This window comes from Bombina bombina, chromosome 8 (assembly GCF_027579735.1).
Source record: "Bombina bombina isolate aBomBom1 chromosome 8, aBomBom1.pri, whole genome shotgun sequence".
Taxonomy (NCBI): Eukaryota; Metazoa; Chordata; class Amphibia; order Anura; family Bombinatoridae; genus Bombina; species Bombina bombina.
The window spans coordinates 282,797,597-282,817,712 of record NC_069506.1 but is presented as its reverse complement, the minus strand read 5'-3'; the positions used below and the strand labels follow the sequence as shown (position 1 = coordinate 282,817,712).

The following is a 20,116-nucleotide window of genomic DNA, read 5'->3' as shown; positions in this document are numbered from 1 at the left end:
CATTTTTATTTCAGTCTTTTTCTCCTAAAAATGTATTTTTGTTACTTTAGTATTCCTCCTTTGGAAGTGAAACAATTTGTTACCCGGTTAAAAGGTGAAATAAACCACCTGCTACCCTCACCTGATCTGCGGTGAGCAAGGGCTCCTCATTAATGCCGGAGTCATTCTCACTCTTTTCATTTAGCTCCTCTTCCTCCTTCTCATGGAACTGAAAGAAAATGGAGAATGATCTTATTCAGTGAAGCAACGTCATTCCCCACAACAAGATGAGATACTCTCAACAAGAATGAAATGGCGCCCTGCAAATCCGCCCGCTACAGTCTAAACTCAGCAGTCACATGGTTAAGTAAAATGCAACTGACAATACTCAGGAGAGCCATTTCTACTAAAAAACATGTGACACCACTGTCAAACGTCATGTGGTCCCGCATAGTCCAATTACAGAGTTGGTCCTGGATACCCTGTAAAGTAACCAGTAGGTTTTCATAAAACATTAACCCCTTGACTGCCAGGTGGACTTCAATGGGCTAAAGTCACACACCTCCTAATTTAACTGCAATAGTTTGTCACCGTTTTCACTAAATGTACTTTTTTTTAAAGTTTTAATGTCTGCTATATGTGTAAGTTTATTGTATATGTAACTCTCTGATTTTTTTCACCAGCTAAATGAATAGATTTGGACTGAAGCTGATTTTGAAGCTGTTTATTTAGCACAAAAACTGTAATAAGCGTCTGCAATAAACAGGTCAACACTAGACACTTTACATAAAACTATGTACAGAGTAATTACATATATTATCATTATCTGCTCATTTATATGAGGTCTGTTTATTTGTTCTACAACAGCGCAGGAATGATCTCTGTACTAATGATACCGTTACATAACACTGTACATAATACTGTGTAACTGATATGTATCTACTAATACCGTTACGTGAGACTGTACATAATACTGTGTAACTGATATGTACCTACTGATACCGTTACGTGAGACTGTACATAATACTGTGTAACTGATATGTACCTACTGATACCGTTACGTGAGACTGTACATAATACTGTGTAACTGATATGTACCTACTGATACCGTTACATGAGACTGTACATAATACTGTGTAACTGATATGTACCTACTGATACCGTTACGTGAGACTGTACATAATACTGTGTAACTAATATGTACCTACTGATACCGTTACATGAGACTGTACATAATACTGTGTAACTGATATGTACCTACTGATACCGTTACGTGAGACTGTACATAATACTGTGTAACTGATATGTACCTACTGATACCGTTACGTGAGACTGTACATAAGACTGTGTAACTGATCTGTCCCTTCTGATACTATTACACAAGACTGTACATAATACTGTGTAACTGATATGTACCTACTGATACCGTTACGTGAGACTGTACATAATACTGTGTAACTGATATGTACCTACTGATACCGTTACACAAGACTGTACATAATACTGTGTATACTGATCTGTACCTACTGATACCGTTACGTGAGACTATACATAATACTGTGTAACTGATATGTACCTACTGATACCGTTACGTGAGACTGTACATAATACTGTTTAACTGATATGTACCTACTGATACCGTTACGTGAGACTGTACATAATACTGTGTAACTGATATGTACCTACTGATACCGTTACGTGAGACTGTACATAATACTGTGTAACTGATATGTACCTACTGATACCGTTACGTGAGACTGTACATAATACTGTGTAACTGATATGTACCTACTGATACCGTTACGTGAGACTGTACATAATACTGTGTAACTGATATGTACCTACTGATACCGTTACGTGAGACTGTACATAATACTGTGTAACTGATATGTACCTACTGATACCGTTACGTGAGACTGTACATAATACTGTGTAACTGATATGTACCTACTGATACCGTTACGTGAGACTGTACATAATACTGTGTAACTGATATGTACCTACTGATACCGTTACGTGAGACTGTACATAATACTGTGTAACTGATATGTACCTACTGATACCGTTACGTGAGACTGTACATAATACTGTGTAACTGATATGTACCTACTGATACCGTTACGTGAGACTGTACATAATACTGTGTAACTGATATGTACCTACTGATACCGTTACGTGAGACTGTACATAATACTGTGTAACTGATATGTACCTACTGATACCGTTACGTGAGACTGTACATAATACTGTGTAACTGATATGTACCTACTGATACCGTTACGTGAGACTGTACATAATACTGTGTAACTGATATGTACCTACTAATACCGTTACGTGAGACTGTACATAATACTGTGTAACTGATATGTACCTACTAATACCGTTACGTGAGACTGTACATAATACTGTGTAACTGATATGTACCTACTAATACCGTTACGTGAGACTGTACATAATACTGTGTAACTGATATGTACCTACTGATACCGTTACATGACACTGTACATAATACTGTGTAACTGATATGTACCTACTGATACCGTTACGTGAGACTGTACATAATACTGTGTAACTGATATGCACCTACTGATACCGTTATGTGAGACTGTACATAATACTGTGTAACTGATATGTACCTACTAATACCGTTACGTGAGACTGTACATAATACTGTGTAACTGATATGTACCTACTGATACCGTTACGTGAGACTGTACATAATACTGTGTAACTGATATGCACCTACTGATACCGTTACGTGAGACTGTACATAATACTGTGTAACTGATATGTACCTACTAATACCGTTACGTGAGACTGTACATAATACTGTGTAACTGATATGTACCTACTGATACCGTTACGTCAGACTGTACATAATACTGTGTAACTGATATGTACCTACTGATACCGTTACGTGAGACTGTACATAATAATACTGTGTAACTGATATGTACCTACTGATACCGTTACATGAGACTGTACATAAGACTGTGTATACTGATCTGTACCTACTGATACCGTTACACAAGACTGTACATAATACTGTGTAACTGATATGTACCTACTGATACCGTTACATGACACTGTACATAATACTGTGTAACTGATATGCACCTAATGATACCGTTACATGAGACTGTACATAATACTGTGTAACTGATATGCACCTAATGATACCGTTACATGACACTGTACATAATACTGTGTAACTGATATGCACCTAATGATACCGTTACATGAGACTGTACATAATACTGTGTAACTGATATGCACCTACTGATACCGTTACGTGAGACTGTACATAATACTGTGTAACTGATATGTACCTACTGATACCGTTACGTGAGACTGTACATAATACTGTGTAACTGATATGTACCTACTAATACCGTTACATGAGACTGTACATAATACTGTGTAACTGATATGTACCTACTGATACCGTTACGTGAGACTGTACATAATACTGTGTAACTGATCTGTACCTACTGATACCGTTACACAAGACTGTACATAAGATTGTGTATACTGATCTGTACCTACTGATACCGTTACACAAGACTGTACATAAGACTGTGTATACTGATCTGTACCTACTGATACCGTTACAAAAGACTGTACATAAGACTGTGTATACTGATCTGTACCTACTGATACCGTTACGTGAGACTGTACATAAGACTGTGTATACTGATCTGTACCTACTGATACCGTTACACAAGACTGTACATAATACTGTGTAACTGATATGTACCTACTGATACCGTTACACAAGACTGTACATAAGACTGTGTATACTGATCTGTACCTACTGATACCGTTACATGACACTGTACATAATACTGTGTAACTGATATGTACCTACTGATACTATTACACAAGACTGTACATAATACTGTGTAACTGATATGTACCTACTGATACCGTTACGTGAGACTGTACATAATAATACTGTGTAACTGATATGTACCTACTGATACCGTTACGTGAGACTGTACATAATACTGTGTAACTGATATGTACCTACTGATACCGTTACGTGAGACTGTACATAATACTGTGTAACTGATATGTACCTACTGATACCGTTACGTGAGACTGTACATAAGACTGTGTATACTGATCTGTACTTACTGATACCGTTACGTGAGACTGTACATAAGACTGTGTATACCGATCTGTACCTACTGATACCGTTACGTGAGACTGTACATAAGATTGTGTATACCGATCTGTACCTACTGATACCGTTACACAAGACTGTACATAAGACTGTGTATACTGATCTGTACCTACTGATACTATTACACAAGACTGTACATAATACTGTGTAACTGATATGTACCTACTGATACCGTTACACAAGACTGTACATAAGACTGTGTATACTGATCTGTACCTACTGATACCGTTACATGACACTGTACATAATACTGTGTAACTGATATGTACCTACTGATACTATTACACAAGACTGTACATAATACTGTGTAACTGATATGTACCTACTGATACCGTTACGTGAGACTGTACATAATAATACTGTGTAACTGATATGTACCTACTGATACCGTTACGTGAGACTGTACATAATACTGTGTAACTGATATGTACCTACTGATACCGTTACGTGAGACTGTACATAATACTGTGTAACTGATATGTACCTACTGATACCGTTACGTGAGACTGTACATAAGACTGTGTATACTGATCTGTACTTACTGATACCGTTACGTGAGACTGTACATAAGACTGTGTATACCGATCTGTACCTACTGATACCGTTACGTGAGACTGTACATAAGATTGTGTATACCGATCTGTACCTACTGATACCGTTACACAAGACTGTACATAAGACTGTGTATACTGATCTGTACCTACTGATACTGTTACACAAGACTGTACATAATACTGTGTAACTGATATGTACCTACTGATACCGTTACACAAGACTGTACATAAGACTGTGTATACTGATCTGTACCTACTGATACCATTACACAAGACTGTACATAATACTGTGTATACCGATCTGTACCTACTGATACCGTTACGTGAGACTGTACATAAGACTGTGTATACTGATCTGTACCTACTGATACCGTTACACAAGACTGTACATAATACTGTGTAACTGATATGTACCTACTGATACCGTTACATGAGACTGTACATAATACTGTGTAACTGATATGTACCTACTGATACCGTTACACAAGACTGTACATAAGACTGTGTATACTGATCTGTACCTACTGATACCATTACACAAGACTGTACATAATACTGTGTATACCGATCTGTACCTACTGATACCGTTACGTGAGACTGTACATAAGACTGTGTATACTGATCTGTACCTACTGATACCGTTACACAAGACTGTACATAATACTGTGTAACTGATATGTACCTACTGATACCGTTACATGAGACTGTACATAATACTGTGTAACTGATATGTACCTACTGATACCGTTACGTGAGACTGTACATAATACTGTGTAACTGATATGTACCTACTGATACCGTTACGTGAGACTGTACATAATAATACTGTGTAACTGATATGTACCTACTGATACCGTTACGTGAGACTGTACATAATACTGTGTAACTGATCTGTCCCTTCTGATACTATTACACAAGACTGTACATAAGACTGTATACTGATCTGTACCTACTGATACCGTTACACAAGACTGTACATAAGACTGTGTATACTGATCTGTACCTACTGATACCGTTACACAAGACTGTACATAAGATTGTGTATACCGATCTGTACCTACTGATACCGTTACACAAGACTGTACATAAGACTGTGTATACCGATCTGTACCTACTAATACCGTTACACAAGACTGTACATAATACTGTGTAACTGATATGTACCTAATGATACCGTTACATGAGACTGTACATAATACTGTGTAACTGATATGTACCTACTGATACCGTTACGTGAGACTGTACATAATACTGTGTAACTGATATGTACCTAATGATACCGTTACATGAGACTGTACATAATACTGTGTAACTGATATGTACCTACTGATACCGTTACGTGAGACTGTACATAATACTGTGTAACTGATATGTACCTACTGATACCGTTACGTGAGACTGTACATAATACTGTGTAACTGATATGTACCTACTGATACCGTTACGTGAGACTGTACATAATACTGTGTAACTGATATGTACCTACTGATACCGTTACATGAGACTGTACATAAGATTGTGTATACTGATCTGTACCTACTGATACCGTTACACAAGACTGTACATAAGATTGTGTATACCGATCTGTACCTACTGATACCGTTACACAAGACTGTACATAAGACTGTGTATACTGATCTGTACCTACTGATACCGTTACACAAGACTGTACATAAGACTGTGTATACTGATCTGTACCTACTGATACTGTTACACAAGACTGTACATAAGACTGTGTATACCGATCTGTACCTACTGATACCGTTACGTGAGACTGTACATAATACTGTGTAACTGATATGTACCTACTGATACCGTTACGTGAGACTGTACATAATAATACTGTGTAACTGATATGTACCTACTGATACCGTTACGTGAGACTGTACATAATACTGTGTAACTGATATGTACCTACTGATACCGTTACGTGAGACTGTACATAATACTGTGTAACTGATATGTACCTACTGATACCGTTACGTGAGACTGTACATAATACTGTGTAACTGATATGTACCTACTGATACCGTTACGTGAGACTGTACATAATACTGTGTATACTGATCTGTACCTACTGATACCGTTACGTGAGACTGTACATAATACTGTGTAACTGATATGTACCTACTGATACCGTTACGTGAGACTGTACATAATACTGTGTAACTGATATGTACCTACTGATACCGTTACGTGAGACTGTACATAAGACTGTGTAACTGATCTGTCCCTTCTGATACTATTACACAAGACTGTACATAATACTGTGTAACTGATATGTACCTACTGATACCGTTACGTGAGACTGTACATAATACTGTGTAACTGATATGTACCTACTGATACCGTTACGTGAGACTGTACATAATACTGTGTAACTGATATGTACCTACTGATACTATTACACAAGACTGTACATACGACTGTGTATACCGATCTGTACCTACTGATACCGTTACACAAGACTGTACATAAGATTGTGTATACTGATCTGTACCTACTGATACTATTACACAAGACTGTACATACGACTGTGTATACCGATCTGTACCTACTGATACCGTTACACAAGACTGTACATAAGACTGTGTATACTGATCTGTACCTACTGATACTGTTACACAAGACTGTACATAAGACTGTGTATACCGATCTGTACCTACTGATACCGTTACGTGAGACTGTACATAAGACTGTGACTGTGTATACCGATCTGTACCTACTGATACCGTTACGTGAGACTGTGCATAATACTGTGTAACTGATCTGTACCTACTGATACCGTTACGTGAGACTGTACATAAGACTGTGTATACTGATCTGTACTTACTGATACCGTTACACAAGACTGTACATAAAACTGTGTATACTGATCTGTACCTACTGATACCGTTACACAAGACTGTACATAAGACTGTGTATACCGATCTGTACCTACTGATACCGTTACGTGAGACTGTACATAAGACTGTATACTGATCTGTACCTACTGATACCATTACACAAGACTGTACATAAGACTGTGTATACCGATCTGTACCTACTGATACCGTTACGTGAGACTGTACATAAGACTGTGTATACTGATCTGTACCTACTGATACTGTTACACAAGACTGTACATAAGACTGTGTATACTGATCTGTACCTACTGATACCGTTACACGAGACTGTACATAAGACTGTGTATACCGATCTGTACCTACTGATACCGTTACGTGAGACTGTACATAAGACTGTGTATACCGATCTGTACCTACTGATACCGTTACACGAGACTGTACATAAGACTGTGTATACCGATCTGTACCTACTGATACCGTTACACAAGACTGTACATAAGACTGTGTATACCGATCTGTACCTACTGATACCGTTACGTGAGACTGTACATAAGTCTGTGTATACTGATCTGTACCTACTGATACCGTTACACAAGACTGTACATAAGACTGTGTATACCGATCTGTACCTACTGATACCGTTACACTAGACTGTACATAAGACTGTGTATACCGATCTGTACCTACTGATACCGTTACGTGAGACAGTACATAAGACTGTGTATACTGATCTGTACCTACTGATACCGTTACACAAGACTGTACATAAGACTGTGTATACCGATCTGTACCTACTGATACCGTTACACGAGACTGTACATAAAACTGTGTATACTGATCTGTACCTACTGATACCGTTACACGAGACTGTACATAAGACTGTGACTGTGTATACCGATCTGTACCTACTGATACCGTTACACAAGACTGTACATAAGACTGTCTATACTGATCTGTACCTACTGATACCGTTACACAAGACTGTACATAAGACTGTGTATACCGATCTGTACCTACTGATACCGTTACACGAGACTGTACATAAAACTGTGTATACTGATCTGTACCTACTGATACCGTTACACGAGACTGTACATAAGACTGTGACTGTGTATACCGATCTGTACCTACTGATACCGTTACACAAGACTGTACATAAGACTGTGTATACTGATCTGTACCTACTGATACCGTTACACAAGACTGTACATAAGACTGTGTATACTGATCTGTACCTACTGATACTGTTACGCAAGACTGTACATAAGACTGTGTATACCGATCTCTGTCTCTGCATGTCTACTACAAATTTAAACATATACACACAGCATACACACACACACATACATACACTCATACAAACACATACATACACTCATACACACAAACATACATATGCACAAACATACATATGCACAAACATACATACACATTTGTATAGTTATTAAGGTCATATAGGGTACCTTGGAGCTCTCAGTACCACAGGGATCACATAATGACAGTTGTTAAACCACATAACTGTACAACAGCTACAAAACGCGTTGGGATAATTTTGTTTGAATTTACCCAATTGTTAAAGGCCTAAAGTAGATTTTGGTCACAGACGGCTGCAATTTTCTTTCTCCATTAACTGTAAAGCATTCTGAGTTTTCATATAAAACTACAACAAAAAGGGAACTTATTGTCATTAATGACTCTTCCTTATGGCCACTTAATTTGTGTGTGAGGAACTGAGTCAGCAGTGGTCATTAATAGATTTGGTTGTGGCTCCATGTTATAAAAACTTAAATCCATTGGGTTTCATGTGATTCACTATAGGTTTCTGTTCCGCTATCATTTTGTTAATCTTTCTTTCCTGATTCAGCTGTTTGAGTTCCAGTAAATGTTTTTCCTTCTCAGGAGTCGTCAGGTTGAATGGAACAACTTGCTCTTAGCAAACAGTATTTGGCAAAAACTCTGCTACTCATTATATTCCATTTGCTGAGTTCCCTTGAGGGCAAATAGTAAAAGCATTTCCACTAATAATGAAATATTCATACAATTCAAGGTAAGGGCATTAGTCCAGAAGTAATCCCTGGTATGGCCGAATGTGCACAGCTTTACTGCTTTATGATACATCCTTCTGCTAAACAGTCCGACAGATTATATTCCAGTTGTAAAGGTTACCACACATGTTCTGTACCTGAGTTTATTGTGGATCACTTAGAAATCTCATTTTATAAAACAGTTGCTTTGCACAAGGGAACGTTATTACCAGTTTTTTGATTTAAAGATTAAACACTTCATCTATTAAACCTATAAGTGGTCGAATATCTCAAATTAATAACAAAGAGTGTGCAGGAGAAGGTTTAGCTTATACTCTGCAATGATGATAATGATGATGATAATAATAATAATAATAATTATAATAAATGACTGCATTGGTTTGATTTAAACAATACACAAAGCTCTCTGTGAATTGTTCTGACCAATCACATTGTCTGCAGAGTCACTGACCAGCTACAATTCCCAAAGACCAGGTGCAAAACAGAGATCAGGCCCACAGGACAAGGTAGTTACGTAGGCAAACCAAGGTGAAAGAAACAAAGAGTAGCTGGAATAAACCGTCCGGGTACAACATGCCGCCATCATAGCCTTGGGAAATAGTACAGGTGTTCTGTCAGATTTTGCTCCGTCATCGAGATTTGCTACCTGGATGTGCGCATGCGTACAATTACGTAATCGCACTCCACATATGTTTGGAATGTGATTACATAATTAGAAGCAAGCGCAGATTAAGGTAGCACATCTCGAGGAGGGAGGACTAAATTACTAGCATTTTGTTATTAAAGACGCCATGTACATGCGCGCCTGCGCAGTTAAACATGCTGATTGGAAATTGTACAGAGTATGTTTTCTTTAATTACGCAACCTTTTTTACTTGGCTGCTGTGCACATGTAAAACAAATTAAATGAAGCGTCTCCACATGTAAAACACTTATTAATATTCACAATATGCGCATGCTTCTAATTACGTAATCGCATTCCACACATTGTTTGCAAACATATGAGCAGTGCGATTACATAATTGTATGCATGCGCACATCCAGCTAGCAAATCTTGACGAGGGAGCAAATTTTGACGGAACACTAGCCCTGCTATTTAGCATACACCTGCATAAATAATTATGGAGCATAATTTGCAAACAAAAGCTAAAGGATTAAACTATTTAGACTCAATTAGACTCTGACACACCTAAAAGCAGTTTTATACTTATTTAGTATTATCTACAGTGACTGGGTGACCGTATGTCCTAATGACACAGAATATTATGTGTGTGCCAGGAAGTCGCACTGCAGCATAGACCTGAGGTTTCCCTTGAGACAGAAATCTCCTTCAATCTCATTTAATGTCACTGTCCCAGTGACATCGCTGTTCATCAGTGTCACTATATCACTTCCTGACTGATGTCATAAGGTTGTTAGTTAGGGTTGGGATTTCAGGAAGTTTAAACAAAATCAGCCAATCGGGATTAAGTAAGACCCCTATATATAGTGTGCGGTGGTGACCACATGAAGACCAGGGCTTGTGGAAGAGACTCGAAGAAAAGAAGATGCGGAGGCAGCGGAAGAGGCCGTCAAAGTCTGCATCCTCCGCCGCAAAGATGGGGCCCCAGTGCCAGGAGTCGGGACGAAGAGGGCCTCAACGTGGCTGAAGATTGCAGCGAGGATGCAGCGGAAGAGGCCACTGAAGTCCACCTCTGCGAAGATGGTTCCTCGGTACCAGGAGCCGGGTACGAAGAGATCCCAACATCAGATCAAGAGGTGCCAGATATTCCAGCGGTGAGTACAACTTTTGTTGTTTTAGTTAGGGTTGTTTGAATTGTTTTTATTTTTAAGGAGAGTTTTTTTAGGTAGATTGTAATTTTGGGGGGTGTAGGTTACTTGTATTGTAGAGGGGGGGTGTAATTGATTTTTTTGTGAAAAAGAGCTGAATTATTGTAATTTATTTGTGATAGGGTTAAAGTTTTTTGTTTTTTTTTTGGGTGGGTTTTTTATTTTATGGGGTGTGTAGATTAGTGTTAGGTATAATGGTGGGTGGGTTATTTTGGCTACTGCAGCCCTTATTAATGACAATCACTAACTCCCCTGTTTTTAGTAATTAGTTCTTGTTACCCAACACAACACATCATATAAGGCATAACACAACACACCCCTGGTCCAACACTTTAGTTGGAACATTATTGAAAAGGTATTCTAACCTAAACGAGGTGGGGACTTATAGCTAAGAGAGAGACCCATTGGATCTTTTGTTTAAAAACTAGAATCCCTGAAGGTCTAAACTCACGTTATGATCTTATACATTTCTGGGATTAGATCTACAGTGGTGTTTATAATTATATCAAGCAGGATTAAATGTATTAGTATTCTGCATCTCATATGAAAACATATTGTCTTGTTTGCTTAGATTTTTTGCTATCCACAGGGGCCGAATTATCATTGCGCGAGCAGACATGATCCGATATTGCGGATCATGTCTGCTGCACATCGATACATGCCGACAGCATACGCTCTCTGTATTTATCATTGCACCAGCAGTTCTTGTAAACTGCTGGTGCAATGTCGCCCCCTGCTAATTCGCGGACAATCGGCCGCTAGCAGGGGGTGTCAATCAACCCGATCGGGTTGATTTCCGGCGATGTCTTTCCGCCGCCTCAGAGCAGGCAGACAGGTTATGGAGCAGTGGTCTTTAGACCGCTGCTTCATAACTTGTGTTTCCGGCGAGCCTGGAGGCTCGCCAGAAACACGGGGCATCAAGCTCCACACAGAGCTTGATAAATATGCCCCACATGGTAGCGCTGCAGAATCTGCTGGCGCTCTACAAATAACCGATAATAATAAAAATAATATCTAACATTACTAGTTGCTACTTTTTGTTAATATTCATATATATCTGCATTGGTTTTGTTTCATCTCAAGTGGTCTATAACTGTACATATTTGTTTCCAAAGTATATCTCTTAAGTGGTAACTTTGTATATATTTGTTAAACATTTCAGCTCTGCATATTAGGAAACATGTTATTGGCTACTGCTAGCTTAATTAACTAACCTATGATAAGGAGCATAGCTGGAGGCGCGGCATGCTTTCACCAATAGAGCGGTTTTATTTCCTTTTTAAGAGTGTGTGAGAGTTAATCTAGTATGGCTATGATTACGGCTGAAAGCCGAAACGCGTTAGCCGGATAGTGCTGCGCTTGTATGTTTGCTCCTTACTGTGTGCATCTCCGTTTTAAACTTCTACAATAAAAGTTCATTTTTACAAGTCCGGATTCTACTTTTTCTTTAATGTGGATAACACAACACATTACATAATACAACATAGCACAACAGTAAACAATACATTACAACACAACATAACATAACAGTACACAAGAACAACACATTACAACATATCACAGCATAACACAACAAAACATAACAACACATCACAACACAACATAAGACATCACAAAATAACATAACACAACATTACACAACACATCACAACAGTAAACAACACAACATAAGACATCACAAAATAACATAACACAACATTACACAACACATCACAACACAACAGTAAACAACACAACATAGCACAAAAGTACAAGTAATACAAACAAATGTTAAGAAAAATATGTTTTAAAGACACTTCAGTGAATACCACAGTGCTATAAATACCTCTGAGTCCGACATGTTCCCATTCAGTGATTCGAGGCTCTGATCTCTCCAGTTGTCGCCTGTTAAAGGGATATAATTGTCCGTGAGTGCGTCCCAGACCCTGCAAATAAAAGATCCCTTTGTTAGTTGTCAGCTGTGATCAGCCACAGGGAGCAAATGTTCATTTAATGTCCAGAGATGAAGTCACTTATTACTGCAGGAAACAACGGCACAATAATTGTGCTTATATTCCACAGCTCTGATCCCAACCCCAGTGATTAATACAGGGAGGTGACTGGGTCAGAAATATACAGAGATACTGCTGTATGTCAGTGACACGTCTGCTGCTTGGTATACAGAGATACTGCTGTATGTCAGTGACACGCCTGCTGCTCGGTATACAGAGATACTGCTGTATATCAGTGACACGTCTGTTGCTCGCTATACAGAGATACTGCTGTATGTTCGTGACACGCCTGCTGCTCAGTATGCCCTGCCCCTATCTATCAAAACATTCTTTGTGCCCTATATAAAGAATAACACTGTATATTACACCTCCTGATACCATAAACACTTCCACATAAACTAAATATAGGATGCACATTGCACCTTCTCATACCGTCACCTCTGATGACAGTGTGGACCCCCCAGAGCAAGAGGCCCTGTTTGCCTTGTAAAAAAATGCAGGCCTGCTAGTAAGATACAAAAATGTTATGCTTTACAGGGGCTATAGCAAACCTCCCAACAGTACACTTGTAGCGGGATATCAGGGAGGTTGATGGGGACCCATTACTGTTTTATGGGCGGAGCTGTGTGTGCAGGGGTGGAATCATGGGTGATTAGTGGGAGGGATTGTGGATGAGTCTGGGTGGTCAGTGGATGTGTCTGGGCAGTTTGTGGACGTGTCTTACTATGTGGGTAGAGCTAAGGGGAATTCTGCAAATAGGGACATATGACTGTGACAGAAGTACAGCAGAACAGGGTTTAGAATCAGGGACGGTCTGTTTTAAATAGGGACGTATGGGGGGTCTGCTATAGAGTCTTTATGCTGTGAAAACTCCTAACCAGCCAGCCCTTCATCCATGTCTGAGATCTGTGAGAAACCTATTACCGAGCAAGACCCATTTACCATAACAAACATGTGACTATTTTACAGTTACATAAACTGTGTGTGTATCGGAAGTTGTTGCATTTTTAATGAATGTGTTTGTTACTTTGCAAATAGCTGTTATGTGCGAGATATCACGTAAAGTGCACCTCACGTAACTATAGAGGTTAATGCCAGAAAGATCACTGACACTAGAGGTTAATGCCAGAATGTTCCCTGACTCTAGAGGTTAATGCTGGAGCACTCACCGACGCTAGAGGTTAATGCCGGACCGCTCACCAATGCTAGAGGTTAATTCCAGAATGCTCACCAATGCTAGAGGTAAATGCCGTAACGCTCACCGACGCTAGAGGTTAATGCCAGAGCACTCTCTAATGCTAGAGGTTAATGCCGGATCGCTCATCGACGCAAGAGATTAATGTCGGAACGATCACCGAAAGCTAGAGGTTAATGCCAGAGCTTTCAATAATGCTAGAGGTTAATGCCAGAACTCTCACTGACGCAAGAGGTTAATGTCGGAGCGCTCACCGACGCTAGAGGTTAATGCCAGAGTGCTCACCAATGCATGGAGGTTAATGCCGGAATGCTCAGCAATGCTTGAGGTCAATGCCGGAACACTCAGCAATGCTAGAGGTTAATGCCCAGAATGTTCACCAACACTAGAGGTTAATGTCGGAGCGCTCCCCACTGCTTAAAGTTAATGCCGGAATGCTCACCGACGCTAAAGGTCAATGCCAGATCGCTAACCATTGCTTAAGGTCTAATGCCGGAATGCTCACCGACGCTAGAGGTTAATGCCGGAACGCTCACCAACGCTAGAGGTTATTGCCGGAGCGCTCACCAGTGCTTGAGGTTAATGCTGGAACGCTCACCGGCACTAGAAGTTAATGCCAGAATGTTCACTAACGCTAGAGATTAATGCCGGAGAGCTCACCAACGCTAGAGCTGAATGCCGGAATGCTCACAGATGCTAGGGGATAATGCCGGAACGCTCACCTACGCTAGAGGTTAATGCTGGAACGCTCACTGACGCTAGAGGTTAATGCTGGAATGCTCACCAACGCTAGAGGTTAATGCTGGAACGCTCACCAACGCTAGAGGTTAATGCTGGAACACTCACCGACGCTAGAGGTTAATGCTGGAACGCCATCTGAGAGCAGTAGTTATGGATTTTGTGTAACAAAAATGTTTCACAAAACTCATAACTAAACTGTTACAAAGTACACTAACACCCATAAACGACCTATTAACCCCTAAAGGCCCTCCCGCATCGCAAACACTATTTAAAACTTATTAACCCCTAATCTGCCATAGGCTACCCACCCACCCACATCCCCGCCGCTATAATAAAATTATTAACCCCTATTCCACTGCTCCCCGACATCGCTGCAACTAACTAAACCTATTAACCCCTAAACCGCCAGCCCCCCACATCGCCACTACTAACTAAACCTATAAACCCCTAAACCGCCAGCCCCCCCACAAAGCCACTGATAACTAAACCTATAAACCCCTAAACCGCCAGTCCCCCACATCGCCACTACTAACTAAACCTATAAACCCCTAAACCGCCAGCCCCCCCACAAAGCCACTAATAAATGAAACTATTAACCCCTAAACCTATCATCCCCTAACTTTAAATTAAAAATACAATATTTTAGACTTATCGCCGCCTGGATGAGGATGGATGTCCGGACTTCAGAAACTGTGATTGGATCTTCGGGGGTTAGTGTTAGGTTTTTTTTTTACTTTTTTGGGGTGTTTTTTCTTTTAGATTAGGGTTTTTTTTTTAAAAGAGATGAATGCCCTTTTAAGAGAAATGCCCATACAAATGCCCTTTTCAGGGCAATGGGTAGTTTAGGTTTTTGTTAGAGTTAGGTTTTTTATTTTGGGTGGTTGGTTGGGTGGTGGGTTTTACTGTTGGGGGGGTCTTTTTATTTTTTTTCAATGTAAAAGAACGGATTTCTTTAGGGCAATGCCCTACAAAGGGACCTTTTAAGGCCTATTGGTAGTTTATTGTAGGTTAGGGGGTGTTTTTATTTTGGGGGGACTTTTTTATTTTTATAGGGCTATTAGATTAGGTGTAATTGTTTTTATTTTTGATAATTTTGTTTGTTATTTTTCTTAATTTAGTGTTTGTTATTTTTTGTTATTTAGTATCTTTTATTTTTTGTAATTTTAGACTTAATTTTTTTTAGTAGTGTTAGTTTTTTTTAATGTGTAATTTAGTTTTTTTAATTGGTAGTTATTTTAATTTTAGTATAATAGTTTAGTATAATAGTTATGTTAGGCTAATTGTTAGTTCAAACTTAGGTTTTTTTAATTTCACAGGTAAGTTTTTATTTATTTTAAGATAGGGATATTGTAATTTTAATATAAAGTTAGGGGGTTGTTAGGTTTAGGGGTTAATAGTTTTAAAAAAATTGCGATGTGGGGGGCTGGCGGTTTAGGGGTTAATAGGTTTATTTAGTGGCGGTGATGTGGGAGGCCAGAGGTTTAGGGGTAATAACATTTATTAGTGGCGGCGATGTTAGGGAGCAACGGAATAGGGGTTAATAACTTATTAGTGGCGGCAATGTCGGGAGCGGCAGATTATGGGTAAATAACTTTATTTTGGTGTCTGAAATGTCGGGAGCGGCAGATTAGGGGTTAATAACTCTATTTTTGTGTTGGCGATGTCGGGGGCAGCAGATTAGGGGTGTTTAGACTTGGGGGTTTATGTTAGGGTGTTAGGTTTAAACGTAACTTTTTTTTTTCCCCATAGACATCAATGGGGTTGCGTTACGGCGATCGCTATTCCGCATTTCAGGTGTTATTTTTTTTTTCTAACACCTTCTCCTCATGTCTATTTTTCAGCCCTTGGATTATGTGTGGTATGGAGCTTATCGACACCATTTTTCACGCACATGGAGGCTTTTCAGAAACTCGTAATGGCAGCGCTATGAAAGGGTGAAATAACGCAACTTTTGTTGCATCCGTTTCGCACCCTCTATAGCGCAAAACTCGTAATCTAGGTGTGTGATTTTTACAGCAGACACAGTATATGCTGCAGAGATTGTGCAACAGTTTTACTTTACAAATCTATCCTGGATCGTAAATATATCCTTAAAGGGACATGGTACCCACATTTTACCTATCATGATTCAGATAGAACATACAATACTCTCACCAGCGGCACAGGGTCAGGTTGTATTGTCACTGTCCTGTTTATGTAATGCTCTCACCAGCGGCACAGGGTCAGGTTGTATTGTCTCCATCCTGTTTATGTAATGCTCTCACCAGCAGCACAGGGTCAGGTTGTATGGTCACTGTCCTGTTTATGTAATACTCTCACCAGCGGCACAGGGTCAGGTTGTATTTTCTCCGTCCTGTTTATGTAATACTCTCACCAGGAGCACAGGGTCAGGTTGTATTTTCTCCGTCCTGTTTATGTAATACTCTCACCAGGAGCACAGGGTCAGGTTGTATTGTCACTGTCCTGTTTATGTAATACTCTCACCAGCAGCACAAGGTCAGGTTGTATTGTCACTGTCCTATTTATGTAATGCTCTCACCAGCGGCACAGGGTCAGGTTGTATTGTCACTGTCCTGTTTATGTAATACTCTCACCAGCAGCAGAGGGTCAGGTTGTATTGTCACTGTCCTGTTTATGTAATGCTCTCACCAGCAGCACAGGGTCAGGTTGTATTGTCACTGTCCTGTTTATGTAATACTTTCACCAGGAGCACAGGGTCAGGTTGTATTGTCACTGTCCTGTTTATGTAATACTCTCACCAGCAGCAGAGGGTCAGGTTGTATTGTCACTGTTCTGTTTATGTAATGCTCTCACCAGCGGCACAGGGTCAGGTTGTTTTGTCACTGTCCTGTTTATGTAATACTTTCACCAGGAGCACAGGGTCAGGTTGTATTGTCACTGTCCTGTTTATGTAATGCTCTCACCAGCGGCACAGGGTGAGGTTGTTTTGTCACTGTCCTGTTTATGTAATGATCTCACCAGCGGCACAGGGTCAGGTTGTATTGTCACTGTCCTGTTTATGTAATACTCTCACCAGCAACACAGGGTCAGGTTGTATTGTCACTGTCCTGTTTATGTAATGCTCTCACCAGGAGCAGGGTGTCAGGTTGTATTGTCACTGTCCTGTTTATGTAATGCTCTCACTAGCAGCACAGGGTCAGGTTGTATTGTGACTGTCCTGTTTATGTAATACTCTCACCAGCAGCACAGGGTCAGGTTGTATTGTCACTGTCCTGTTTATGTAATGCTCTCACCAGCAGCACAGGGTCAGGTTGTATTGTCACTGTCCTGTTTATGTAATACTCTCACAAATGGCACAGGGTCAGGTTGTATTGTCACTGTCCTGTTTATATAATGCTCTCACCAGCAGCACAGGGTCAGGTTGTTTTGTCCCTGTCCTGTTTATGTAATAATCTCACCAGCAGCACAGGGTCAGGTTGTATTGTCTCTGTCCTGTTTATGTAATGCTCTCACCAGCAGCACATGGTCAGGTTGTATGGTCACTGTCCTGTTTATGTAATGCTCTCATCAGCAGCACAGGGTCAGGTTGTATTGTCACTGTCCTGTTTATGTAATACTCTCACCAGCAGCACAGGGTCAGGTTGTATTGTCACTGTTCTGTTTATGTAATGCTCTCACCAGGAGCACAAGGTCAGGTTGTATTGTCACTGTCCTGTTTATGTAATACTCTCACCAGCGGAACAGGGTCAGGTTGTTTTGTCACTGTCCTGTTTATGTAATACTCTCACCAGGAGCACAGGGTCAGGTTGTATTGTCACTGTCCTGTTTATGTAATGCTCTCACCAGCAGCACAGGGTCAGGTTGTATTGTCACTGTCCTGTTTATGTAATACTCTCACCAGAAGCACAGGGTCAGGTTGTAATGTCACTGTCCTGTTTATGTAATGCTCTCACCAGCAGCACAGGGTCAGGTTGTATTGTCACTGTCCTATTTATGTAATGCTCTCACCAGCAGCACAGGGTCAGGTTGTATTGTCACTGTCCTGTTTATGTAATGCTCTCACCAGCAGCACAGGGTCAGGTTGTATTGTCACTGTCCTATTTATGTAATACTCTCACCAGGAGCACAGGGTCAGGTTGTATTGTCACTGTCCTGTTTATGTAAGGCTCTCACCAACGGCACAGGGTCAGGTTGTATTGTCACTGTCCTGTTTATATAATGCTCTCACCAGCAGCACAGGGTCAGGTTGTTTTGTCCCTGTCCTGTTTATGTAATACTCTCACTAGCAGCAAAGGGTCAGGTTGTATTGTCTCTGTCCTGTTTATATAATGCTCTCACCAGCGGCACAGGGTCAGGTTGTATTGTCTCCGTCCTGTTTATGTAATACTCTCACTAGCAGCACAAGGTCAGGTTGTATTGTCACTGTCCTGTTTATGTAATGCTCTCACCAGCAGCACAGGGTCAGGTTGTATTGTCACTGTCCTGTTTATGTAATACTCTCACCAGGAGCACAGGGTCAGGTTGTATTGTCACTGTCCTGTTTATGTAATACTCTCACCAGGAGCACAGGGTAAGGTTGTATTGTCACTGTCCTGTTTATGTAATGCTCTCACCAGCAGCACAGGGTCAGGTTGTATTGTCTCTGTCCTGTTTATGTAATTCTCTCATCAGCAGCACAGGGTCAGGTTGTATGGTCACTGTCCTGTTTATGTAATACTCTCATCAGCAGCACAGGGTCAGGTTGTATTGTCACTGTCCTGTTTATGTAATGCTCTCACCAGCAGCACA

General features: G+C 40.2%; 1 protein-coding gene across 4 annotated transcripts in view; it reads right to left on the bottom strand.

Annotated features, from left to right (window-relative positions):
• Positions 1-20,116, bottom strand: part of FEZ1 (fasciculation and elongation protein zeta 1) — a 150,105-nt gene that overhangs the window by 68,668 nt on the left and 61,321 nt on the right. For 3 of the 4 annotated variants that reach the window (XM_053691413.1, XM_053691415.1, XM_053691414.1), the window contains exons 3-4: positions 13,266-13,365; positions 122-208 (exon numbers count right to left, since the gene is read on the bottom strand). In XM_053691413.1, coding sequence (XP_053547388.1) covers positions 122-208; positions 13,266-13,365 — 187 coding nt within the window. The remainder of the gene's footprint in view (positions 1-121; positions 209-13,265; positions 13,366-20,116) is intronic. The other variant, XM_053691416.1, reaches the window with a different exon arrangement.